The sequence below is a fragment of the Zootermopsis nevadensis genome, unplaced genomic scaffold, assembly GCF_977971745.1.
Source record: "Zootermopsis nevadensis isolate Lab colony 2312 unplaced genomic scaffold, Znev_1.0 Znev_ptg000012l, whole genome shotgun sequence".
NCBI classification, from domain to species: domain Eukaryota; kingdom Metazoa; phylum Arthropoda; class Insecta; order Blattodea; family Termopsidae; genus Zootermopsis; species Zootermopsis nevadensis.
This window is the reverse complement of record NW_028259144.1, coordinates 13,794,449-13,822,272: the sequence shown is the minus strand read 5'-3', so window position 1 is coordinate 13,822,272 and position 27,824 is coordinate 13,794,449. Positions and strand designations below refer to the sequence as shown.

Below are 27,824 nucleotides of genomic sequence, written 5' to 3'. Positions count from 1 at the left end.
ATCTTCATACTCATCTCCCTGATGATGGAGGCAGTATGACCTGTGAAACGTTGGTTAACATCGACCAGACTACATAGCGCAACAACCCAGAAGACAGAAATCTTCATACTCATCGCCCTGATGATGGAGGCAATATGACCTGTGAAACGTTGGTTAACATCGATTAGACTACACAGCGCAACAACCCAGAAGACAGAAATCTTCATACTCATTGCCCTGATGACGGAGGCAGTATGACCTCTGAAACGTTGGTAAACATCGACCAGACCATACAGCGCAACAACCCAGAAGACAGAAATCTTCATACTAAGAATCGCCCTGATGACGGAGGCAGTATGGCCTCTGAAACGTTGGTTAACATCGACCAGACTACACAGCGCAACAACCCAGAAGACAGAAATCTTTATATTAAGAATCGCCCTGCCGACGGAGGCAGTATGACCTCTGAAACGTTGGTTAACATCGACCAGACTACACAGCGCAACAACCCAGAAGGCAGTAATCTTCATACTAAGAATCGCCCTGATGACGGAGGCAGTATGGCCTCTGAAACGTTGGTTAACATCGACCAGACTACACAGCGCAACAACCCAGAAGACAGAAATCTTCATACTCATCGCCCTGATGACGGAGGCAGTATGGCCTCTGAAACGTTGGTTAACATCGACCAGACTACACAGCGCAACAACCCAGAAGACAGAAATCTTCATACTAAGAATCGCCCTGATGACGGAGGCAGTATGGCCTCTGAAACGTTGGTTAAAATCGACCAGACTACACAGCGCAACAACCCAGAAGACAGAAATCTTCATACTCATCGCCCTGATGATGAAGGCAGTATGACCTGTGAAACGTTGGTTAACATCGATTAGACTACACAGCGCAACAACCCAGAAGACAGTAATCTTCATACTAAGAATCGCCCTGATGGCGGAGGCAGTATGGCCTCTGAAACGTTGGTTAACATCGACCAGACTACACAGCGCAACAACCCAGAAGACAAAAATCTTCATACTCATCGCCCTGATGACGGAGGCAGTATGGCCTCTGAAACGTTGGTAAACATCGACCAGACTACACAGCGAAACAACCCAGAAGACAGAAATTTTCATACTCATCGCCCTGATGACGGAGGCAGTATGGCCTCTGAAACGTTGGTAAACATCGACCAGACTACACAGCGCAACAACCCAGAAGACAGAAATCTTCATACTAAGAATCGCCCTGCCGACGGAGGCAGTATGACCTCTGAAACGTTGGTTAACATCGACCAGACTACACAGCGCAACAATCCAGAAGACAGAAATCTTCATACTAAGAATCGCCCTGCCGACGGAGGCAGTATGACCTCTGAAACGTTGGTAAACATCGACCAGACTACACAGCGAAACAACCCAGAAGACAGAAATCTTCATACTCATCGCCCTGATGACGGAGGCTGTATGACCTCTGAAACGTTGGTTAACATCTACCAGACTACACAGCGCAACAACCCAGAAGACAGAAATCTTCAGACTCACTGCTGTGAAAACCTGAAATCTTACATCTGTAGGCATATTCCAATTTCTGTTGAAATGGGACAACAATAACAGACACATTGCATGAGACATGCGTTTTTGCGCGCCAGAGTGTCTGGGTGAGGAATACACAGAGTTCCGCAGTTACCATTATTACTATTAGGTGTTCTTCACGCTCTAGCGTGAGCGAATAATACGCTGTGGGCCTGTCCATATATCCAGTGGTATTTTGTATGGAATAGGGAACATGTATGACGGAGGGGTGACTTGCTCAACAGTGGGAACACAAAGATACGTAAATTGCTATAAATATATTTTATGCGTTACTTTCGGCTTATTTGTTGCTTCCACGAGAAAGTTAAAAGCTGATCTCTGTTAATAACCATCTTTACATCTAGCAGAATGTGATGTTCTGGGTTATGAACTCATTTAAACCCTGAAGACAGAGGAGATGGTAATCACCTATAAGATTACAAGATGTCACAACCCAGAGGACTACATTCGATGTCTTCATTACCATGAGAACTTCGAATCTCATTCGTCATGCGACTGCAATTGAGTCTGCGATGTTAAGTAACCTAAGAATCAATCCTACTGTTAACTCTGATCTTACATTATTATAACAGAGGACCTCCATAATCCTTCATTTGTTCCTATGTTATTAATCAGTATTTTCTGAAACACAAATTCTTACAGATGTATCTAAGCCTGCATTTACACATCTTTAACTTTCAGTGAGTGTTTAAAATCGGAACATGTCCTACCTTCCCTTCCACCAATGTCCATTTTTATCCCTTCGTATCCCACTTTCCAACCTCTTACATTGATATAGCATTATTAACTTAGAGAAGATATATATAAAAGCAGTAATCCTCTAGTTTGATTGGTTGTCAGCCGTAGTAGACCTAGAATTTATGGATTGTGCTCTCTCGCCGAGATAATCATTCAATAAACAACGAACCAATCGGCTGCTTGGTTGGTTGGTGGCTTGTGCAGGATAATCAAAAATAGAACAAACCTCTTACTAGTAATGTTTTTGTTATTATTCGGACCTAAGAGAGACCAAGTAAGAGGAGGACTGGGACAATTACGTAACGAGGAGATTTAAATTTGATAACATAAATACTATTTATGTTATCAAATTAAATAGTATGAGACAAGCGGAACTTTTAAAATAAAGTGCATTTGTAACGGGAAAGGAGAGAGGCTCTTACACAGATCAACGACCTCTGGGACTACCTATTGGCTAGAGCAGCTTCGCTGTGGTTGTTTCCAGCAACGCTTTTTTTTACAAAGTCGTACCTCCAGGCAGATGGAAATAACAACGGTGGATCACGTCAACAGAACTTCGGCGGGATAAAGAATTAAGCTCAGTCTTTGGGTGAATAAAGAAATTGCTAAAGAAAAAGTTTTCCCTGTGCCTAAGCATTCGACATTGTCTGGGAACTACGAGAAGCTTCATCGTCATTACTTTTGTACTTTGCTTTATACGAGGGTCGCTCATTAAGTAATGCCCCACATTTTTTTTCTCAGCCAATAATGAAGATAGAAAAGTGTACTTTTACATGCTTGAGATTTGATGTTTCCCGCGTTCGTGTACGGAGTTTCAAATGATTCCAACCGATAGCGGAGCTGTAGTGAACTGTTAAAATGGCGTCTGTGAACGACTCTCGTTACAAGCAACGAGCTGTAATTGAATTCCTTGTTGCTGAAAAAGAAACGGTGGTGAACATTCATAAACGTTTGTGTGCTGTGTATGGAAGCTGTGCAGTCGATAGGAGCACCGTTGGTCGCTGGGCTAAGAGAGTTAAAGCTTCAGGAAGTGAAGAAACCGAGCTCCGTGATCTGCCGCGCTCTGGGCGTCCTGCCACAGCCACCACTCCAGACATGTTGAACCGCGCGGATGCCATTATTCGTGAGGATCGGCGCATCACAACTCGACAATTGGCCCAACAGCTTTCAGTCAGCAATGGAAGTGTGATTGCAATTATCCAGGCTCTCGCATATTCGAAGGTGTGCGCAAGATGGGTTCCACGAAGTCTCACAGCAGACCACAGGATTCAAAGGAAAACGATTTCTTCTGAATTGTTGGAGCGTTTTGATGCTGAGGGAGAGGTCTTTCTGTCCCGGATCATTACAGGTGACGAAACCTGGATACACCACTTTGAGCCAGAGACAAAAAGGCAGTCAATGGAGTGGCATCATCCTCAATCACCGAGAAAGAAGAAATTCAAGACAACTCCCTCCGCCGGAAAAGTCATGATGACTGTCTTTTGGGACAGTGATGGGGTCATTCTTGTGGATGTGATGCCAAGAGGTGCGACCATCAATTCAGACGCGTACGTCAGGACCCTGAAAACCCTCAAGAAGCGTTTTCGACGAGTTCGGCCTCACAAGCATCCAGCAGAAATTTTGCTCCTGCACGACAATGCACGCCCTCACACAAGTCTGAGAACCCGGGAAGAAATCACCAAATTTGGTTGAACGGTGCTGCCCCATCCACCCTCCGACTCCATCTCTTTGGGCCACTTAAAGATGCTATCCGCGGAACAAGATTTGAAGATGACGAGAGCGTTATTCAAGCAGTGAGGACATGGCTACGTGCACAGGACAAGAGCTGGTACCGGCAAGGCATGCATGCACTTGTTCCACGCTGGCGTAAAACCGTACAAGTTGATGGGGACTATGTGGAAAAATAGTATGTTTAAAGGAAACATTGATTTATATTGTCACTAAATTTGAGCCATCTTGAATAAATATGTTCTGAGGAAAAAAATGTGGGGCATTACTTAATGAGCGACCCTCGTAATAGTGGGAAAGTCCAAGAAAATCAAGAGGAACTCGTACAGACTGATACACGTCAACAACTGGTCTTTGCTAAATGCTTTAACTGAATGAATCAAAATATAAATACCAATATATTGATGACTAACTACCGAATTATGGCATAAGTGGAAATAGTATCTGACGAACACAAAGCGAAGCGTTATGATAAAATCAGTGGCAAATCCTGGTCTGAAAGTCAAGCTATGCGAAAATGATACATTATTAAATCCTCCAACAATCTCACCATAGTTTGTTGTTGTTGTTGTTGTTGTTACTACTACTACTACTACGTTGCTGTTATTATATATTGTGATTTAATAGCACAGTTCTTTCAACAGAAGCAAACACAACAATCTTATACAAATACCTGTCCAGATAAAAATGAGTACTGAAAAATATTTATTTATTATTATTTAGTGTTCTGTCTGACGACAGGTCCATATGAACAGGATCCTTCCATCCTTTTCTCGGACTGGGACCTGTTCATATACGTTCTTGGCAGATGATCCAGAAGTGGTTTGCCATTGCCTTCTTCTGTGTGTGAATGGAGTAATTGTTGGGAAGCCCCCGGAGGAAAACTCCGTGTTGCCTAGACCACGGCCTTGCCCAACACAAGTTATAAATTTGGGCACCGCCGGGAATCGAACCCGAGACCCCAGGATTACAAAGCCAGCGTTCTAACCGCTAGACCACCGTGGCTAGTTACTGAAAAATATACCTGATATTTATTCTATACTCCTTTCTACCAGCGTCATTTTTCGATGGCCTGAACACAGAAGTTATGCTTCTTGGAACCTGCAACTAAGGCGTTCTCCATTGACAGGAGGGAAATGACTCAGTTTCTCTTGACCTTGATTCTTTTGAGGGCTTAGAAGCTTTGTTCGACCAAGCCATGGTAGATGGGATGAGGATACTAAACTAGTTACTTTATAAGTTTGTTCAAAAGTTGTAGTCATGATTTCCTTTGAAGTTTTCCGACCCACAAAGCACAGTTACTTCATTACGGCAACTACATTCAAATGTCCAGGACACTATTTCCGGTACAGAAAATACGAGCCTGCTGCCGTCTTTTAGGTACTTTAACGAAGAAGCCTAGCAACTGACATTATTGTGAGCGAATCAAGATGAATGAGAGAGGAAACCCTCGTGGCCTAGTTTGAAGTCCTTTGTTCGCAGGTTGGCAAAACTCGAGGTCAAAGCCAGAAAGTCAACATGTGCAACATTTCACTGTATGTCTGAAGAAACGCATAACAGTGGTTGTTGACGCAAACCATAATGATCATCAGATCTTAACACCTCATTGTTCACCTCACGATTTTCCTCATCCGTAATTTTATCACTGCTCGTAGGATATTTAAGATTTTGTGGTCGTGCAGAATGGCACAACCTCCACATCAAATTTCATCCAAATCCGTCCAATGGTCCTCGAGTTGAATCAGCTGGACAGACGGACATACACGGCCAACCCATAATGCGTTCTCACTATGCAATTCGCACAAAGAATGCATAATAAAAAGCAATAACGACATCCAAGGTCACTGTTGCAACACACTGATGATGTCACCACGCATGGACAAACAATTATGGTAATGGCGTCGTCTTGATCCCACTTCGCGATTTGTCCCAGTAATATGTTCTTCGTTTAAGCTAAAGCGTAAAGCACATCTGAAAATATACGTCCCGGAAGAAAACGGGGCCATTATACTTCTGCTTCTACTACCACCAAGGTTCCCGGTCAATTTCTCCAGGAACTTAAGATTCCTAAAACTCAGAACCCCAGACCGAGATTCGAACAGGAGACTTTTGGTGACAGACGTGAAATAGTACGCTGCAGCTTGGTTCGATATGCTATCTCAGAAATGGCCGAGAGGAAGATATCAAAACACAGTCACGATAGGACGTCGATTTCGAGCCTTGTTTTTTATAATCAATTGTTATTCTGTAACAGTTCTTTCCACATGATGCTAAGCGTGACTTCACTTGTAAATCTTTTCTAGAAGACAGTTACTTTCTCTCATAAAAGCAGCTTCTGCGTCTGGCAGAGGTGCAGAGGTGAAAACGTGTGTCATTCTGAGTCAGTACGAATATGGCTCAACGGTCTCCCACAAACACGCGACCATGAATGCATTTGGCTTGGATCACTGACAAGAGTGAGAGAGCAGAAGAAATTCGAGATACTTTCCTACGCATTCCCACTATGCGAATATGAATAGCAGATGGTCGTTCTATCTTGCTTATTTTTCGAGCTACAGGAAGCATACTCACCAAGACTCAAACTCAGGACAATTCTTTGCAGTTCTGGTCTTTCTAAAATCTCTTTCTGGTAACAAGGCATAAATATGCCAAACTTAGTGCAAATTGGCGTAACCGTTATCGCGTTATAAGCGCGCGCGAGCACACACACACACGCACAGAGCTTTAAATTTTGGACATTTTTCATTCGCCACGAAAACCTGCATTCGAATCATGCATATTTTGCGGTTTATTTGATGAAACTACATCGCGTCGACTGCAGTCTTAAGGAACACTTTTTACACAGCGAACGATTTAAATTTTCTCTTTGCAGTGTCCGTGCGTTTAAGTCCCGTCGTTCTAGTACCATTTTGTGTTACATTTGAAACAGATGACTAACAACGTAATTCATCAAGTATTTACAAGCGGCGGGGAAAGTTAAATTTTTAGGTGACTACGTGAACTCCGTCGTTCGCAAAGTATGAAGTGCTTTACTGAATAGATTTTCACAAAATTTAATGGTTATCCCTAGTATAATTCAATACACAAAATTACTCTTCGTAAAATATCGATTAAGACACGAAAATACCTAATAACACCTCCAAACATCCGAAGCCAAATTGATTTAAACAAAGTTGAAGTTGATGACTTCTCTTGGATGCTGGCACAGTTTGTAAATTGATTGCGTTGTCGACATTTCAGAGGACACACTGCCTTTATCATCAGGGCTTCAGCTCTGAAGCGGTATTAAAAATCAGGACTAATAATGAATCACCGTAAACGCTTAAATTCAGTTATAATGTTGAAGAGTTACTAAATGATTTGGTGATTTCATATTTAAATAAGAATTCTACTAGCATGCGAGAAGTGATTGTTGATAATGATTACATTAGGTTGAATAACACATTCTCTAAACCATCTCCTTGTACGAAGATGTTCAGAAAACGGGAATTTTACTTCGGCATACAAATTCTGTCATTCTTCCTGTCTTTTATTATTCTGAACTATTCCTGGTTCTCAGAATGGCCGAAAAGCTGACATAATACGCACTTAAATTATGTTTTGACAATTAATGTATCTCAATAAAAATACAATTCATAAAGTAAATGGAAATGCATCAGGGTGAACACATCTTCGTTATATTTGTCATAGCTCGAACTCTCTCATCCCTCAACGAAACAGTTAACGAAATTGTCCTACCTTGAGCTTCTTCGGAATTCAAAACGCAATGACGAGTAAAGTAATCGTGAAACGGTACAACACGAATGATTTCATAAAATTGTGCACCATACACCTTCAACACACAGAGAATCCTAACCAACTAAACCTGTTGTTGAAACCGGCCGCGCTGACGTGTAATTCACAATCGATTTCAACCAGCGAGATTCATATCGATAATTGTTGATTGTATTCAAGCGCTCAAGAACTATAAATATTGTGCAAAGCCAATGCCACAAATGTTTCCTTCCTCCGATACATTTCCAAACGTTTTCGAAAATAATACACAATTGATATAAGTGTTAACATTCGTTTTGTAGTAAGAACAGCCTACAGAAAACACTCTAGAGCCATCTGCAGTTAGAATTCATAAACATTTCCGCCCGATTGCGATAGCTCACTTTCGACTTGCTCACCCGCACAACTTCAAAGTGGCAATCTATTTAAAATCCGTTTATACCGATGAAGCTAATACCTCGCTGTTTCAGACCACTTTACAGATCATGGAACTGTCTTGATTCTTTTAACCATGCTTAACAACTTGTGCCTATACTCAGAAGAACAAAATCCTTTTGCATTTGATAAGAATTTAAATTCATTTATATACAAGCATACCTCGGAGATATTACGGGTTAGGTTCCAGACCACCACACGAATTTTTGCTTTCCCAGTGCACATAAAAGTTATGTTTACACTATACTGTAGTCTATTAAGTGTGCAATAGCATTATGTCTAAAAAAAAAACAATGTACATACCTTAATTGAAAAATACTTTATTGCTAAAAAATGTGACACAGAGACGAAGTGAGAACATGCTGTTGGAAAAATGGCGCCGATAGACTTGCTAGACGCAGAGTTGCCACAAACCTTCAATTTGTAAAAAACGCAATATCTGATTATCCATCCTCTGTGCAACAAAAATCAAGCACTTACAACTTTCTAAGTCCAAAACCAGAAGTGGTGTAAGTATACCTGGCATCATAATTCCAATCATTAGTAATCTCCCGGTATTTATCCAGACGTGATTTTTCTGTACCTTCCATTAATTACAAATACGTATCTAAGGGGCCGTCACAGTGGCCGCACGGTCTGAGGCGTGAGCCTTGTGCCGCTTGAACACTGTGATCATGGGTTCGAATCCCACTCAAGACATGGATGTTTATCCAAGTCTCTATGTGTTGTGCTGTCCTGTGTACAGGTAGAGGCTTTGCATGTTGGGACCTGCAGGTGCTCAAGGCACTGAGGAACGAGTCGCCTAAGTAAGTAAGTATGTATCCAAGACATGTATTTATAACGAAAGGAGTGATAATGGCCCAGCTAAAGGAAGGCATAAGCACATGATATCAATGCAATGTTTTATGTCCAAATATATTTTACATTAAAGCACATGCACACACACATTACCTTTAAAACTCAATTTATATCTAAAGAACCGATTTTGTATTTACTTTGTGGAATTTCTTTAAACAAATAGAAAAACTCAAATTACTACACTCTGTTAGCAGGAAAGTTCCATCTGTAATACACAACAAACTTTTCTACATAGTGTAACTGTGTCAGTAAATATAACATGTAATAAAATTGTTAAGAGAAATGAAGGTGTCCAGAATTTATACATCAAAAAGTTAACAATGTGTCAATGAAGAATATATTTCTTACATTCAGTAATACTGCCATGGCAAATTCCTCCAAATACAATCCACAAATTTAAAATAAACTCAACACAGCTTTATGGTAAAGCCCAAACACGAACATAATCCACTTGCATATCAGAGCCTTCCTGCCATGAGGGATACCATTCATCTTTTCTTTCCCAGAAATCCAGTGTTGCCTATTGAATTAAAACAGAATAACAGATGAAATAAATTGCTGATTAATTTACATGCTTGAAGTATTTGCTTCTAAATATGAACTTACAGTCGGTGAAGTGTTGTTCCATGGCTTTGGAAAAGGCTTGTAATCAGCACTGTCTAGAAAGAAATCTGATAGTCCACCAACAGCAAGAGATATTACCAGATAGAACTGCAAAAGATAATGTTTATTTTAATAATTGACATTTCATTCACCAAAGAGCTTGATTGTTAGTGCAAGAAATGAGATTTCACCTGAATGTTAAAAATTTAATATCAATACAATGTCTGCATATGTAAATGTACTGTCCCTGATGGGGTTAAAACTTGTAGAAAATATTTCATGAATGTAATTATCTCTGAATAAAATTGTGCATATGGTTTATCATTATCAGTTTTATTAAACACATACAAGATTGATAAAGTTGTGAAAAATTTTAAAAGAATATTTTGTAACATTTCTCACTCACCTGTTGGTCAAATGGTGCCATCCTTGATCCAGAGTGATATATATTGTCTGCAAAATCCTTACTGAAACCTCCAGCCATCCAGAATCCTCCATCAAGAGGAGGTATGATGTTCAGTACTGATTTCTCATCAACAGAAAACTTTATGTGCTCTATTGACAATGAAAGATGTTTGGTTTAGTGATGTCTAAACAAGAAACTCAGTCTTCCAAGTTGATAAATGTATGACTTTAATATAATATTTTGCCAGAATAAAAATACCTGCATACCAAATATTTAAGTTATTTACCTGGTGTCCATTCCAGCTCATATTCATGGAAATCATTGTCCCAGCCTTTTTCTTCCTTGGAGTTTATGTGCTGTTTTATAAATCCTCCTATTCCAGGGCCAAAGTGGAGAGCCATTTCCATGCGCTGTGTCCCCATTGGCTCACCATCCACTAAATACATAGCATTACCACGACTCTGTGCAATGGTCATCTGACCTGAGTTTGGCCATGGGCCATACGCACTTCGATGTGGAAGCAGGTAGATTGCTGATTGTATAAAACAATGAGAAAGATATATTTTTACAGCAGTGGTTCCAAAACCCTTTAGTATTACAGAAAATGTTTCAGCAAGCTTGACTGAAAAATATATAATGGCAGATATTTTGTGTGCCCATAACATTTCAATACAAATTTTTAAAAAATGAAAGTGTAGGGTGTTAGTATTGTGTAGTATGTTTCCATTAGAGATGAGTGATCCAGTGAATTCTGAATCACCACAATTCCAGTTAACTTTATTTGTTGGTAATGATGAATTTAAGTAGTGACCTTCATCACTGGTACCATTAGGCTACCGGCTAACTGTACAGCCCTACATGCTAGAAAGAACAGCGTTGGTAACAGAAGATTATAAAAGTGGTGAGACACACATCTGTTACTTGTATTTATCAGAACTGCCTTAAGTGAAAAAAATCAGATTATGCTGGCTATTACCAAGAAAGTTAGAGTGGATTTGGAAACTTGTATGAATGGGAAGAAGTATCACAGTCTTCTTGAGAAGAACATTACACCACTCATCCCAAGGTCCCGCGCTGTAGCCGCGCGGTCTGAGGCATCATGCTTCAGATCGGTGATACAGAATGCGCGCTGGTTCGAGTCTCAGGGGAGAAGAAATTTTCTCATGAGCTTTCAATCAGTGTATGGGACCGGTGCCAACCCAGCATCGTGAGGAAATTGGGGAGCTACAATGAGTAGCGTAATCCGGTCAGGAAAGCTAGCAATGCCTGGGGGTTCGTCATGCTGACCACATGTCACCCTATATCTGGTTGGATGATCGTTCACCTCTGCTTAGGCATGTGAACGTGAGGCCAGCAGTCAAGCTAGTCGGCTTTGGCTCTCTGGAGCTGCTACGCCACGGATTTAATTTAATTTTAATTTTAAATCATCCCAAGAGAGATATTTGTAGCTAATTTTAGGGCTTGACTGGTCATGATTACCTACAGAAGCACCTTCATAGAATTGGACTTTCAAATAGAACAGACATGCCCTATCTGTGAAGAAGGCATTATGGATGCTTATCATTTGGCAACATGTGGGGGCTTGGGAGAGAGAATAGACCCGCTAAACTATACAGAAGGCCAAAAGGCAACTTAAAACCAGCATTGGATTAAAAAAAAGAACTGCCTTTTCTCCATATATTTTTGCCATAGTTTTCCTTATACAAGTATTTTTATATGAGAATGACAATGATGAAGAAGAAATTGAGACTGCAAACTGCAGATTCATCATGTTTGATGCTTGTGGGTATACAGCTTCCCAAAAAAGTGCTGCTTAAGATACTACTTTTCAATTACAATTACGGTCTAACCTAACTTTATGGCCTTGATAGACATCCTCTATTCAAATATGCTGTTAATGAAATAATTGCCCATGTTAGGATACACAGCTGAAAAATAGAGGATGACATGCATGAACTGGGTGAGTTAATGCTTGAAAGGCAGTTTTCAGATCATTAAACCTTTATAACTGAAATCACCTAACCTAACATGTTCTTTCTAAGGGGTCTCACCAATCAATTTTGCCCAGGGCCTCACAATTGGCTCTGTCACCATTGCCTGGCAGTGATTCAAATAACTTCAATGCCTAACTGGTTACTAGCTACTTGGCTCTGTAATGCAACTACTCTAAACAGTCTGTCTAGATAAGCAGGGCAAGTAAGTGACAACTGCAGTCACAACTAAATCAGATACTGAGTAACTGGTGGATTTTGAACAGCAATAGTTAAATAACCACTATGAGTATAATGCTTATCTGAAATTTCCATTGTATAGTTAAGCTGTGTACATATACAAACTTATTTGCTGCTAGCTTTAAAAATAACATTATTCATGCAAAGATTAACTGAGTGTGATGAGCCATTTCATTTATATGTATCTAGATGAAGAGAAGGGAGCTACAAGTGAAAAGAGAACCCACAGACTGTGGTCTTCTGGTTTGTGGTGCCATGTAATGTCTTACATGGTTACCAATGTTTCAGAGAAACATGCTGCATCCATATTCTGTGTACAAACAAATGCTGCATGTTCCTTTTAAATGCTGGCAACCAGGAACTATCTTTACAACACAGTGTCACAACCTAGAAGACTACAATGTAAAAGCATAGTGAAATCTCAAATTTTGGAAGAAACATAATTTATATGGAGATTCACATGGGTGGGGTTGGTGCAATTTTAAAGTTTGAAAATGATTGCCTTACAGGGTCCAACCAATTTCTTAATCAGCAAATACAGGACTTACCTGGCCACAGCCAATCTCCCCGTGGCATCTTTGCTCTCATCTTCACTATGCCATACTGAAAGGTGAAAGAGCCTGATGTCTGCAGCTGTGCTGACATAACAGGGTTCAAAATCTGTGCCCCTAGAGCTTGCTTGTAACAACCATTGTTAGCGGGATTGGTGCACCTTGAATTACATATCACGGGCATTAGAAAGTCTGCAGACTGCCTTCACTGTCATCCATAGTTATGTCTTTTAATTTAAGAAGTAAGAGTAATTTTGCATGTTTATTAATTATTTGCAAGTGAGATAAATTAGAGTAATTAAAAATGCATAGGTTGGGAAGGATGAGGTGTGAATTGTTAGTGAGCTTCATGGTATTACAATATTTGTCTAAATATGTTTGAGGGTGTGGAGACTATGATCTCTGGTCATTGATTTGAACCAGGTACATTGTAACCACAATGCAAGTGGAAGTAGGCACAAGTAATTACGAGGCGCGTCCACAAAGTAAGTTTCCCACTCGTCCCACAGCTAGCAAACCTTATATTGCGCGAAGCGACTGTGCGTACGTGATAGAGTAATGACGTAGAATGGCGCATGCACTAACGGCACTTCCCGCGTTCTCACAGTAGCATCGTTGCAGCTGTTGAAGATGGAGGTTCTTATTCCAGCTCCCACCGACTGTGAAGTGCGGTCAGTGATAACGCTAGGCCGCACACGGCTCGACGGACAGCAAGTCTCCTGCAGGAGTTCAGCTGGGAGGTGTTTAATCATTCACCCTACAGCCCGGACCTCGCTCCCAGTGATTTCCATCTTTTCCTACACCTCAAAAAATTCCTGTCGGGTCAGCATCAGCGTTTTGAGAATGACAGAGAGGCGGAGATGGTTGTCACACGGTGGTTCCAATCCCAGGCGGCAGACTTCTACGACACAGGTATTCAAAAGTTGGTCCCACGGTATGACAAATGTCTCAATTCCGGTGGCGAATATGTTGAAAAATAGCTGGACACTTGCTGTATCTGTTGCAATAAATATTTCCATGAAATTGTGTTTTGTTTCTGTAAACGGCCCCAGGGAAACTTACTTTGTGGACGAGCCTCGTACTAATGGAATTCTGATGATTTTTCCCTACAAATAAACTTATATTTACTACAGAAGAGAAGCTGTGTCCAAATTATGCTTCTACCTACTCATACTTAAGTATTTCCTAGCATTTTCAAGTTCAGAATCGAAAAAAATTTGATATTATTGAACTATTTGATAAACCAGCGAAGTGTACATTTGGAACTGAGTATGAATACACAATGTACTTACAACATCTTGAAAGGTAAATGTTTACTATTATAAAAAGCATCATGCTTATCTTATTATCATAATGATGGATTATACTAGACAGATAGAAAGCAACAGCAAACAGCTGATGACAATCAGTATGCATACTGGTATATATGATATGATTAGCTTGTCTTGTCATCTTACACAGAAACATTATATGGTACTCTTATACAAGTGAATGAACTACACTGTCATTTGTGCTTTCATAACAAGTTATATCAGCACTCCTGGAGTATGCCATTCTCATATCTTTGGGTAATTGCATGACCATTCAGGAATATTTATTTAACAAAACAACCTGAGGGGCTAAAATTACTTTGCCATAAATTTCATATTATTAAACTGAGCCTCTCATTAGACTGGAAAGTGACTTCCTGAATGTCAGATCAACTTAATTCAAACATGTACTGCACTACCATTGGAAGTCCAACTCTAATTTAATCTGTTTGAATTTTGGATTAAAGCACTTATTCCATCACTGAACTGGAATGTGATTTCCCAAACCTTGGCAGAGGTCCTGAAAACGTTAACACAATTTTGTAACTGAAACTGAAGGCCCTGTATATGATAATATAGCAAAAATACTGTCAGTCCTAAGATACAGCTTAAAAATAAAGAATGAATCTTTATTATGTTTTGCAACTTAATTTATTGTTTAGAGAATACATGGACATCACAAACTGAGAAATCTTTGTGGAAACAGAGCACACTTCTCATAATGAAGAATGGCTTTACCACACAACAGAGAACCACATGACACCGTCCTTCAGCACATCAAGTGCATTACTTAAAATAATGCTTTGATAGTGCAGAACCAGTAAGTGACATATTGAAATATTATAGAATTAATCTAATAAATGTAATATATTACACATTTCTTTTAAATGGACTGAAGTAAAATGTGACTTGATATTTGTTTCTTTGGTTATTTAATAATTCTCTCAATTTAAGACATTATATAATGCCAATTATTAAATACGAGGATAATTATGAATGGTGAAATGGGCTGATGTGAAAAGAAGCAATCATGCTCAGTTTGAAGGTATTCTAAAAGTATTTACTTGGGGGGGACTGTAAAACTCAGTTGGGATAGCTGGTCTTATGTCAAAATTAAGAAACAGGAACATCTTGGATAAGAAGTGGAAGTGATATCCAGAACATATTGCCTCAGCATTAGCAGTCAATTCATTTTAATACATGACCACAACCTTAGTGAATGGAAGTATTTTGAGATATATGCCATACACTGACATAAAGGTATCTAATTTTCACAACCCTTTTATCTTCTAGGAAAAACAACTCAGATTTTATCAGAATGTGTGGCATAATGTTAATTAGCAAGGATTCATTTATGAGACTACATTATTCATATTACTTACTCTTCTCCAGAAAGAGCACTGCCTCTCAGATCCAGTATGCCATTGTATAAAACTTCTTCACCCAGTACATCTCTTGTGAGGGTGGCTCGTAAATGTAATTTTCCTCCTCTGACAAAACTGTTTGACCGGTTGTTTACAAATACTTGAAATTCATTGTGCTGTTTCGTAAAGAAATGATGTTAATAAGATAAACAACTACAGTCTGTGTCTGAAGAAAGCCACATTTTACAAAATTGGTTGCAAGTCCTCTGTTCAAAAATGCTTAATCACAATTTTCGATTATTCTCATCTGTAGGTCATTCCTATATAATTTGAGGCACTGAAAGCAACATTAAATATGACATAAATAAAGAATCAGACATATATAATTATGATCTTCATAGTTTGTGCTCTTCACCATTATCATCACAGTTTCTTCTGTTATCAAAGGTTTCTTCTTTGCCTGGTACTTATCTTCTTGAACTAACAGTGAGGCCCACCTCTTAGGCTTCAAGTTCCAGATTGTAGCACTTTCCTTATTACCTGTAAGTGTAATGTTCTTAGTATAGCTGGTTTTTTTGTAGAAAACATATTGAATGCTTTCCTGATACTGTTTCCAGACACTTTAAGGTCCTTTAGTTACAATTACTGTGGCCTCAATTCTTACCTGTATGACAAGGCATTTCATATTCAACATTCATTGAATATCTACACTCAGATTTTTGTATTTTAATTTATTTTAGGTCTCCTTCTGTATTTTATTCCAATTTGATTCCGATGTTACATCTGTCAGTAAAAAAAATATCTTTTCTAGTTTTTAATTATTACATCTCACCTACTTGCCAGAGCCTGTCTGTCTCTTTTAACCCCTTTATCCCATAATATTGTTATATCTTCACGTCCACATTCTGACTTAGGTATGTGAGAGAGCCAGTTTTCTATTGTTTCAGTGCCTAATGTATTGCTTATTGAGTATGAGGTGTCACAATTAAGTTACCCGAATGTTCGCATATGTCACATTGAGTAACAAGTGAGCAATAACTAAGCAGCGGTGTGTTACGTGTCTATGGTTGCTTCTAGTGTGTTGGTGAAGCAAACAAGGCAGGAGTAGCGCAGTTACACAAATGTGTGTTTTCGTCCCAGTGGAAAAAAAGAATGATAGGCTGCTGGAGTAACGCATTCACATCAAGTTTTGTGTAAAATTAGGCAAAAGCGCGAGTGATACTCTACATACATTAACAAAGGATTATGGTGCTGATGTTATGAAAAAATTAGTGTCTTTGAGAGACATAAAAAGGTTTTAATAGGGTCAGGAAGACATGAAAGACGATGAAAGAACTGAATGTCTGAAAACACACCGGACAGATGGAAAAGCGCAGAAAGTGCAGTCAAACAGTGAACCAGCATTGTTGTTTGGCAATAATGGCAAGGTTATGGGAGACTTCGTTGGAGAAGACATAAACTTTGGTCTGATAATTGGATCTTGCATCATGACAATGCCCTTGCTCATGACGCGCTCAGTGTCTGGGAGTTTTTGGCCAAAGCATCGGTATTGAAAGTGGACCATCCACCATGTTCGATAGATGTGGCCCCGTTCGCCTTTTGGGTATTCCCAAAATTGAAGATCGCTTTGAAGGGCCACAGACATTGCCAACATTCAGGGACATGCGACAACCATCCTGAAGGGCATTCCAGAAGAGGAGTTCCAGTAATGTTTTGAAACACCGACTCACTAAGTATATTGGTGTACAAAGATATTGCTGAGGTGACAGCAACCATTAGTGTGTAAGTAATTAAATACAGCTTTTACGGAGGAATTCCGGGAACTTAATTGACATACCTCACAATGTGCAGATTTTCTAATTATGAGTTCATTTTTTGCCAAAATGGGATATCCTGATGTTATGATAGTGATGAATTTTAGGTTCCATAACAGCAACCAATTTCTGGAGCCACCATATAACTACCTTTAACTGGTGTTTTGTGTGCATGTGAAACTCCAGATTATTACTGGTTGAGAACAGAATACTGAGACACAAAAACTGAAGGGAAAAAGCCACCTGGAGGAACTATGTATAGTTAGGAGGATAAATATTAAAATTGTTCTTAAAGAAATAGGATGAGAGAGTGTGGAATGAATTATTCTGGCTCAGGATATGGACCACTTGTGAATACAGTAATGAATTTTCAGAAATGAACAGTCGAGTGCCTACTAACTTCTCAATATGGACTTAAGGAATAATCTTTACCCTGTAATTAACAACAACAAAAACAATAATATTCCATTAGTTCTTGGTATGAATAGCTCAAGTCAAATGCAGTCTGTACCAACTTACACCCGTCTTAATAAGAACCAGAATGAAGGAAGGTATTTCTTGTAAATTGTATCTCAAGCCTACCAGTCAAATCCATTTGTAATAACAGGACCAGTAAGCATGGAATGGAGTTGGCAACTGACTCTTCTAATCTCCACAGTTAACATAATGTGGTTTTAGAGTAAACATGAAGGATTATGAAGCAGTAATGACTCATCAGCTGAAACAGCTATGGAATATGCTACAAGACTAACTCTCGAACACCTGCATACAGAGATTTAATAGAAATGTTACATAATGGTGAAGAAACTTCCACTAAACCACCCTTGAAACTAACAGGACTGTCATTCCAAAGAAAAGTACATATTGATTAATGATATTTTCATTGACACAAACTGTTTTATCAAGGTAGAAATATTTCAGATACATAAATAACAAAACTCAATAAAAATACTTACATGTTCTTGTATACCCTATAACTGCATCTTGTAATCCTGTGTGTAAAGCTATGCACATCTGGGTTCTTAGTAAGCCAGATGAGTCATGACACATAAGCCTTTGATAAAGTCCCACCTGGGTCTATCCTTCCTAATGCTCCTGTGTATTTCCTTATTTTCTCAATCAAAAAATTATCTAGACTGAAGACCCATTATTATGATGCACATAATAGCACAGTACTGGACCCTCTGCAAATTCAGTTCAGTTCCTTACAAACTGTTTAGAATCTATGAAGTTGACTTACAAATACTCTTATTTATGTTCAGTCCAGAAGATAAGGGAGATGGACCCAAATCAACAAATCACAAAAATTTACTTAATAGACTTTTTCCATTCTTAATTTATTGCCACAAAAGACCCAAAATCTTCAAATGTCTCAAACAAAAGAACACAACTGTACACAAATAAAACACATATAAAAACAGGTACTACCCTTCCACCGGAAGCTGATACTTCATGATGCCATCTTTCCAGATCAAAAACATCAAAGTCATCTTCAAACAGTAACTGTCCAGAACATGTATTTCTGTTTGGAATCTTTGAAGCTGAAATTTTGCAATGAAGAGTTGCATTGACATTATTATCTGTACATGCCATGCCTGCAAAGGAAATAAGAACACTCCTGAAACAAATTGCTGCTGAATTCAACAAAACATTACTATTTCCAATTTACATCCTTAATAAAATATAAGTTAATTAAAAGATAAAAATTATCTTGATATATCTGTCTAATATTTAGTCTCTGTTTCTCTCACATGTTGTAAATCTTTGACTCCAGATTCAGGAGATTTGTTCTTTAAATTTTAAATATGAGCTTAAGATAGAAATTATTGTCTTATTACAAATTTCAGTGCAATTAATATAAACAATTTATCTTGGTCCACATTAACAATCAACTCAATGATACATGTATAAGAAATTATAAATCACAGAAAGTCACTATATTTGGCACAGCACAGCAATATGTTTTACAGACTAGTGGCATATGTGGAAACATTATGGCCAAGCAAGTGATTTCATGATATGACTGAAATATTTGGGAAGTCCCTATGATTAGGAAACATTCTGTTGAGACTCAATCATCAAATTGCTAATTGTTATCCTTCAAACAAATTTCAGTTTTCCCTCTCTCATAGCTAACATTTAAAAACTGTGGTATGGCTTCCATGAAGATGACGCAGATATGCATCAATAGCCAAGTACAGAGAACGTACAAACACATCTCCCAGTGTTTTCAGTCACAAATGAAACTTAAAAATATAAATAATAAACCCACTGAATCTAGAATCAAGAGTCGACAATGTTTGATTAATAAGGTGACTAAATTTTAAATCTGTCAAGGTTGTTTTTAGTTTTTAATGATCTTACATGTGCAATGTTCTTGAGGGCTTTACAAACCTGTAGCTGTCCAAGTAAGATCTGTCATAAGCTGGCTTTGATTCCCAATCACAAAATGTAACCAATAGTAGACATGATCTCCTTTTTGCAGATACAAATCAGGAATGTCAAACTGCCAGCGCCCATTCAGAGGTCGACCCAAATCACCACTGTACTCTGAAGGGGTGGCTCCATACAATGGGTTGTTGATACTTACATGGAACCCAACAAAGCGAATTACAGGAAGACCTGTAATTTCAACATGTTTGACAATTCTCTGTATTGTACAATAAAATTAAAATTTCCTTTTTCACATTACATGCTCATTATTTAAAAATGAACACAAATTTTAAACATGAGCATAATGTAATGTCATATCATACACAGAACACGCTCCGCACTATGGGCAGTGTATGTGTACCCTTAACTTTAAGTAAGTTTCACTTCTAAATGATGGTGCTTTATTAGCTTAGTTTTATTCTGTAGGAAAAGTCAGTTAAATAGTAATGCTGATGTGTGTGCCTATGCTGCTCCACCACCCCTCAATTAACCTGTGAACTAACAAATTAATTTTCTTCAAATATGGTATAAATGTCATGTTACCAAACAGCCTACACAGCACAACATCCCAGAAAACAATCATATTCATATTTAAAATTTGTTTCATTATTATCCTCACATCTATGCTGATTCTTCAAAGTGGCTCCTTCCCTTCAGAGTTTTCAAACAAAATGTTGCTTCTCTCATGTCCCCTGCACCCACCTCATTTTCCTTATCTCATTGCCCTACAAATATTTGATCCACAGAACAAATTATAGAGTTCCTCAATCTGAAATTTTCTACATCCACCTGCCACTTCATCCCTCTTAGATTCAAATATTCTCCTTAGCACTCTTAATCCATACTCGTCTCTTAACATGTGAGAGAAAATTTCGCACCTATTCAAAACTAGAGGTAAAATCATAATTTTGTGTATTTCAATCTTTGCAGTATTTTATAATTGTCAATATGTAACAAAAGCATAAACAAGCATATATTATACAGGAATTATCAAGTTAGATGCTAACTTCTTTTATAGAATATAAGTAATGTGATGTCCATGCAAAGCTATGTTGCTGTTTTGGTTTGAATGCAATAAATGACAACCCATTCTAGCTAAAATGTGGTATGGAAAGAAAATACAAATGAAGCTAAAAATTTCTTATACCTATTTGTTTGTTAAAACTATTAGCAGTAGTGAAAAACTTTTACATTATATCTGATAACGTTGTGGTTGTTACATTCTGTACCCTACTATCAGAAACTATACAGAGCAGTAGAACACAAAGTTATATAATTTCTGCTGGCTTGTTCAATGCAGGTCATGTATCTGCAGGAAATTAGGCTCCATGAAATTTATTCAGACTGAATTTATACAAACTGAATAAGGAGGCATGCAACATCAAAAGACTTTATTCTGAATTTAAAATTGAAATTTCTGTACTTTACTCTGTTACTTTTATACACAAATGTTAATTAATATAAGCAGTCTAATGATCCAGTGCAGGGGCAAATCCATTTATTACTTTCTTAATAATGTTGTGACAGCTGCAGAAGTTCACAATTCACCCAGCAGGATTAATAAAGATCAAGACAATCTGGTAGCAGAGCTAGGCCCTGATTACAATTCAAATCAGGCCCTTCCTGGATGCATCATATGTTCTTCTTAAGATGCTGTCTCTGAACAGAGGTTGGCTACCATTAAGGCAATTCAAGATTTCTTGCCATAATGATTTTGACTAGGGATAATAATGAGGTAGTTTCCCATGGCTTTCCTCATCGCAGTATCACAGCCGGTTAAATCAAGAAGTATTTACTGCCTGTGAGTATCTGGTGTCGAGCCTTTAGGGAAGTCATTCTTCAATAGTCTCGGCCCTATGTTATCTACTGTAACCCTAGTATATTAATTCACATGGTCACAGCTCTGAAGGGTATCATAAAAACCTCGGACAGGGTAGCAGGTTTCTTATCAACTAGGTACTGCTTGAGTATGAAACAGAGTGCAGTCAACAGTAACCCAGCATTAGTGACAAGAAGAGAACATCCTGGCCAAGTTGTTAGCACTCATACATCATATATGGGAGGTTCTGGAACCAAAACGTTGTCTAAAGATTGGATAGCTCAAGTTTTCCAATGGTTTTCCTCTGTTCCACCAGGCAAACGCCAGGATTAGGCCATGGCCACTTTCTTTATATCCACTCCAATTTATTATTCATTCTATCATGTAATGATTCATAGTATGAGCTACTGAGCGCGTCATTAAATAAACCTTAAGTAAATAAAATGGTGCCAAAATAAGATGTTATGCAAGAGATAATAACCTTATAAAGTGAAGCTTTCGCGGCCACCGAAGTTGATGAAAGACTCTCGGGCAACAAGCCCCGTCAGGTGGCTGAATGAACCATTTCTTCCGCCAACGTTTCAAGAATCATCTCTCCTCTCATCCTCAGGACAGCTGCTAAACTAAACTGGTCTTATGTAGCGCGCTCGCCGATGGGAACCGGCGGTGTACGACATGTAGTACACTGCGTTTCAGCGTTTTTGGCCGCTGAACTTTTGTGAATTAGACCCTTTGAGCGAGTCAGTTACCAGAAGGTTGTTGGAAGGGAGGCATCAAGCTACGTACAGTAGACTCCAAATAAAATATCAGCAGTTTATGTAACACAGGGAAGTCGATTTCACTACACTGCACATCCCTAGAAAATTAAAACTGCAGAGAGTATTGGATAATTTTATCTGCTTCCCAACTCTTCGGTCCTTTTCCAATTCTACCACTCCTCACAGACTATCGCTTTCTGACATATCACTCGATTCATCACTACCTCTGCTGCTGTTCACTCCATTATATTCAATTATAATACGTTCAATAGCGTCTTCGATTATGCCTTCTTGTTCATAATAAATTTGCTCTAGTGTTTCCACTTGCTGACATACATTATCCCATTTCTCTTGCCCAATTTCTTCGAATCTCTGGCGACACAGATGCTCGACGTTCTTAATTTTAAATGTTGTGTTCTTGCTTGCAACTCATTGTTTTACATCTGCCCAAATAAGTTCAATGGGGTTTAAATCGGGATGGTAGGGTGGAAATCTTAGCAAAGTACTTTCTTTGTTTTCTAAAATCTGATTATTCACATAATATTTGTTCTTTGACTTATTTAAATTGATTAAATCGTACAGTTGAGCGTTCATCAGGTTGTCACAAAATGGGATGTTTATTTCCAATAGCCAACCTTTCATTTCGTCCTTTTTTAAGACGTCGGTGGTTTGTCTGTCTGAGTGTTGTGATACGAGGCGTTATCAATGACCAGAAAGGAGTTTGCAATGAACAGGTGTCATGTTGTTAACCCAGCACAGTCACAAGACAACGTCAGGCTAACACACTGCTACACTGCCACAGACTGTACTGACCGACGGAAACTCCTTCCTTCCTTCCTTCATAGAGTGGTCCGCATATTGGGCTCTCCCTACAATTTCAGCGGCCATAATCGGTGGATCCAGTTCTAGCAACGTATTGCTGGTGGCCTGCTATCCTGTGACAAAACTGCTGTCTGCCCAGAAGGCCGAGCCAGCGAGAGCGAGTACTTGACCTCGTCTGCCAGTTCCTATTGGTCAGCGCGAAAGAAAGCAACAGACGGGCCACCAGCAACACGATACAACTATACCTGCCGTACACCGCCAGTTCCGATCGACGAGCGCACTATATAGGAACAGTTTCGATTTGCAGCTGCCCTGAGGATGAGGGTAAAGATGGCTCTCAAAACGTTGGCCGAAGAAATGGTTCATTCACCATTCAGCCACCTGACGCGGCTTGTTGCCCGAGAGTCTTTCATCAGATAGGAACCATGTTACGTAGGGAAAAATTGTAACATGAAGATAGCAAACGGGTCCTCTGAAAATGTGGTAAAGTTCATATATTTGGGAGTGACAGTAAGAAATCAAAATTTGATTCATGAGAGGAAATTAAGGGCAGAGTGAATTCGAGTAATGCCATTGAGTTAAAAACCTTGTCTTCTCGTTTACTATCTAAAATATAAAGATTAAAATATACAAGCTATAATATTGCCTCTAGTCTTGTATGGCTTGTGAAACTTGGTCTCTGACATTAAGGTAGCAACACAGACTGAGGGTGTTTGAAAATAGGGTGCTGAGGAGAATATTTGGACCTAGGAGGGATACAATACTAGGCTGAGGAAAGTTGCATAATGAGGAGCTTCATAATTTGTACTCACCAAATTAGACTGATCAAGTAAAAGAGGATGAAATAGGTGGGGCACATAGCCTGTAAACCAGAAGAATAGAGACTACTAGAAAGATTGAGACATGCGGTAGTTTAATATTAAAATGGATCTTAGAGAAATAGGATGGTGTGGTATGGACTGGATTCATCTGGCTCAGTATAGGGACCAGTAGCAAGCTCATGTAAACATGGTAATTAACTTTTGGGTTTCACAAAATGTTGGCTTATCAGGAAAGACTCAGCTCCATGGCGTAAGTAACAAAAGAACCATGTTACATTAGTCATATGATTTGTTATATCCAGCAATGGACATTACATTTTAAAAGTTGTATGTCATACAGAATAAACAGTAAATGTAACTTAGTAGTTGAATGATTTGCAAAACAAACAGTAAAATAATCTTACCAGGAATCCACATCCGAAGGCCTCTTGGACACAGCTGCTGTATAGTTACTGGAGGAAGCTCAAATGTTCCATTTTCATGATATGGTAAAATATGCTCATGGAAAGTATGATCTTCATCATCATATGAATCAGATACACCATCAACATTCTTTGTTACATTATGAATATTAGTTCTGGCCGTCACTTGTGATGCTAGAATGAGGAATAACAAACCATGTGCACAAGTAAGCTGCATCCTAGTCACACTCCCAAACAAGACAAAATGCTGTAGAGCAGTCTTTACATTTATAAATTCTTCTATTCTCACTTCAAGTCACCATGAAAGCCTAAGTCTTTATATCTTTCTGCAAAACACATGGTGCAATAAAAGCCAAAGAAAGCATAGGCTATAAACTGCTCAATTGCCTACATAACACTGTTTTTAAATTTGAAAAATGTATAGTATGTTCACACAAAGGCAACAATCAATTTCATGAATAAAAACTGATTAATGCATGATCATGGATGTCACTGAATGTATTTTTGTTCAATTAATGCAAAGTCATGTAACCATTTTTCAAGATATGCAGGAACTTTCTAGGAACTTTGCTTTGCTATAACATCAAGGTCAAAAATGACTTGAGTGCACTGAAAGTAACTATTATAAAAAGTAGCAGTCAATGTCTGTGAAACACTTAATTCCATTTTCTACACAGTGTTCAAAAAGTCATGCAACCTATATTAAAATACTTATTGATGGTTGAAATTCAGTAAAATTAAATTGGATCAATAAACACAAAATATTGCTATACAACTCACACAGCTCACATCATGTTATAACCTGTTTGTACCAGTCCATCAGTCATCTTCAAACAGTCGAAGTGCAAGGATGTCTTCAAGTGCAACAAGTGTTCATTTTTGCCAGAATGAGTTTAGGAACACATTTCCTGATTCCCCTGTGCCAAGCAAATCAATAATATTTCATCTGATGAATTGTTCCCATGACATAGGAAGCATGTGGGACAGAAACTGTTCCAATGTCTGGATGGTATCCATGAAACTTTGTTACTCTCAACATGAAAGTGATTTTGAAAACTTCCTCTTCAGAGTGTATTATTGTACATAAGGGTACAAAGATTTTAAAACTTCATCAGTATCACATACGTGGCATGCACAAACTCAAGGAACCGGATACAGAAAGACAACTTCGTTACTGCAGATGGTTTACACGTTTCATTGAAGTAGACATTTAGATAAAGTTTGCTATAGTGATGAAGTATAGTTCTACTAACATGGATACATAAAGAGCCAGAACAGATGAAATTATGTATGGACATTATGCCATTGGGGACTAACTACCCTGAAATCAGACTGTGGCTTGATCCCATGACACCATGTGTAAGAGTCCAGTACACTACTACAGAGCTAACAAACTTTGTGATGCATTGATATTGATCAAGTAAATTATACAGTGAAGAAAGCCTGGAAGGCACTTCATTTTACAATGCCTGTTCTCAAAAAGGGGAATAGTAACACTAAAAGCCTAGCCTACACATCCGATACGCGTCCGATTCTGGAATATGGGGCGGCGTGCTGGGATCCTTACAGGAAGGGGCAGGTAAATGCTTTAGAACAGGTGCAAAAGAAAGCATGTAAATTTGCATATCATAGCGATTCGAACTGGGGAACCCTGGCACAGCGTAGAAAGATAGCACGTATATGTGCTCTCTTCAAAGCGTACACGGGAGAACGGGCATGGAAAGCTATAGGTGGCAGATTGCAAAGGCCATATTATCTGAGCAGGGTCGATCACATTCGGAAAATTAGGAGCAGAAAGCAAACAACAGATATCGGAAAATATTCCTTTGTAAATAGGACCATCCAACTCTGGAATCAGCTACCTGCTGATGTTTTAGGGACTCTCTCCTGTAAACCAAGTACTTTTAGGAAGGTTAGAAAAGTGATAAATGAGGTGAAGTGAAGGGAATACATGGGTGGGTGCAGTGAAGGTGGGTAAATTGGGGTGAGGATCAGAAGTCTTCATAAGTGTGGTGAAGTGTAGAGAAGGTCCTGATAAAATGTGAGTGCATCAGTTTATAACTTGTGTTGGGCAAGGCCGTGGTATAGGCAACACAGAATTTTCCTCCGGGGGCTTTCCCGGTTTCTCTGTGGCATCCCAACAATTACTCCATTCACACACAGAAGAAGGCAATGGCAAACCACTTCTGGATCACCTGCCAAGAATGTATATGAACAGGTCCCAGTCCGAGAAAAGGATGGAAGGATCCTGTTCATATGGACCTGTCGTCAGACAGAACACTAAAATAAATAAATAATAACTGTCTTATGTCTAGTTGGTATTAATTTTTAAGTTATGTACTTTAGGTTATATGGTTTTGTAATCTTATGAGTTGTTTTATTTTGAGTGTGGTGTGTTGTTTGTTGTGTCTTATTGTTTTATCTTATGTTTTTTTGTGTCTTATGTTTTTCTTGTGTCTTATTGTTTTGTTCTGTCTCATTGTTTTGTTGTGTATTATTGTTTTGTGTCTTATTGTAGGACCACTGCCACCGGGTAAAAACCCATTTGCAGTCAATAATAAATAATAATAATAATAATATACATTACCTAAAAAAGGCACTAAGACCATGTGTCTTGACCAGGCACAGTTACTATAAATCAAACAGCGCTGTCAAGACAATGATCTGGTTTGTCAGGTCAAAACCTCACCTAAAATTTGGCATGTTTAAAGAACCTATCTAGTAAGGACTACACAGAATTTTAGCTGTTGTTACATGGTGCAAAAAAATTGCCCAAAGTTGGAACATACAGTTTGAATTTGTGCCACAATGCATACACATGATGGCAGTGTGCCTAGCTGTGGTGCTGCATTCCCTTGTAAATTCTCTCCATCTGACACACACACACACATATACCGGGTCTACAATTTACGTCTTTCGGGGCGCGCCCGCACCGCGTGGTCGGCTGGCGATCTGTTGACGTGGGCGGGACTAGTCCGTGTTCTTCCCATGAGTCACAGGCGAATCAGTTTCATTGCGTCTCTTGTAGTGGATTGACGTTGATAATATGGTGTATAGTATTAAGCAACGTGTGTTCTTAGTCGAAACATATGCCAAATATTCATCCTACGGAAGATGCCGCCGTAAATTTCGCAGACATTTTCCCGGTGTAAGTGTTCCTAGCAGGCCCATGATAAGAGAGCTTAGTAAAAAAAATTCATAGTACGGGATCAGTTTTGGATAAAAAGAAGAACAGGAAATGACAATTCATTTCGGCAATATCCCAGAAGAGCTTCGTCGAGTATTTAGAAATATGTTAATGAGATGTGAAGCTTGCCTGCAAGCACAAGGAAGTCACTTTGAACATCTTTTGTGATTTAAAGTAAG

General features: G+C 38.8%; 2 protein-coding genes across 5 annotated transcripts in view; both read right to left on the bottom strand.

Annotated features, from left to right (window-relative positions):
• The window catches only part of LOC110830025 (CD109 antigen), a 70,792-nt gene extending 62,872 nt beyond the window's left edge, over nucleotides 1-7,920 (bottom strand). For all 3 annotated transcript variants that reach the window (XM_022064388.2, XM_087348067.1, XM_022064387.2), the window contains exon 1: nucleotides 7,776-7,920. The gene's annotated coding sequence lies outside the window, so the exon portion shown is untranslated. The remainder of the gene's footprint in view (nucleotides 1-7,775) is intronic.
• Nucleotides 7,921-9,131: 1,211 nt separating this feature from the next.
• On the bottom strand, nucleotides 9,132-24,866 carry LOC110830066 (beta-1,3-glucan-binding protein). Of its 2 annotated transcripts, none has more exons than XM_022064455.2 (9): nucleotides 24,441-24,866; nucleotides 19,778-20,005; nucleotides 18,812-18,978; nucleotides 15,588-15,745; nucleotides 12,893-13,056; nucleotides 10,400-10,645; nucleotides 10,114-10,262; nucleotides 9,711-9,815; nucleotides 9,132-9,624 (listed from the first exon to the last, which is right to left on the bottom strand). In XM_022064455.2, exons 1-9 carry the CDS (start codon nucleotides 24,673-24,675, stop codon nucleotides 9,523-9,525), a joined length of 1,554 nt encoding a protein of 517 aa, XP_021920147.1. In that variant the 5' UTR covers nucleotides 24,676-24,866; the 3' UTR covers nucleotides 9,132-9,522. The 2 variants fall into 2 exon arrangements, with proteins under 2 accessions (XP_021920147.1, XP_021920148.1); XM_022064456.2 differs by lacking the exon at nucleotides 24,441-24,866 and adding an exon at nucleotides 22,117-23,350.
• Between the last annotated feature and the right edge of the window lie 2,958 nt (nucleotides 24,867-27,824).

Bases quoted from the DNA above. Each gene is read 5' to 3' on its own strand.
- LOC110830066 (XM_022064455.2), bottom strand. From the start codon at position 24,675: ATGCAGCTTACTTGTGCACATGGTTTGTTATTCCTCATTCTAGCATCA. The intron at 9,816-10,113 runs GTGAGTGAGAAA...TATCTTTTGCAG, and splicing joins TGGCACCATTTGACCAACAG to TTCTATCTGGTAATATCTCT. The intron at 9,625-9,710 runs GTAAGTTCATAT...TTAATTCAATAG, and splicing joins GGAACAACACTTCACCGACT to GCAACACTGGATTTCTGGGA.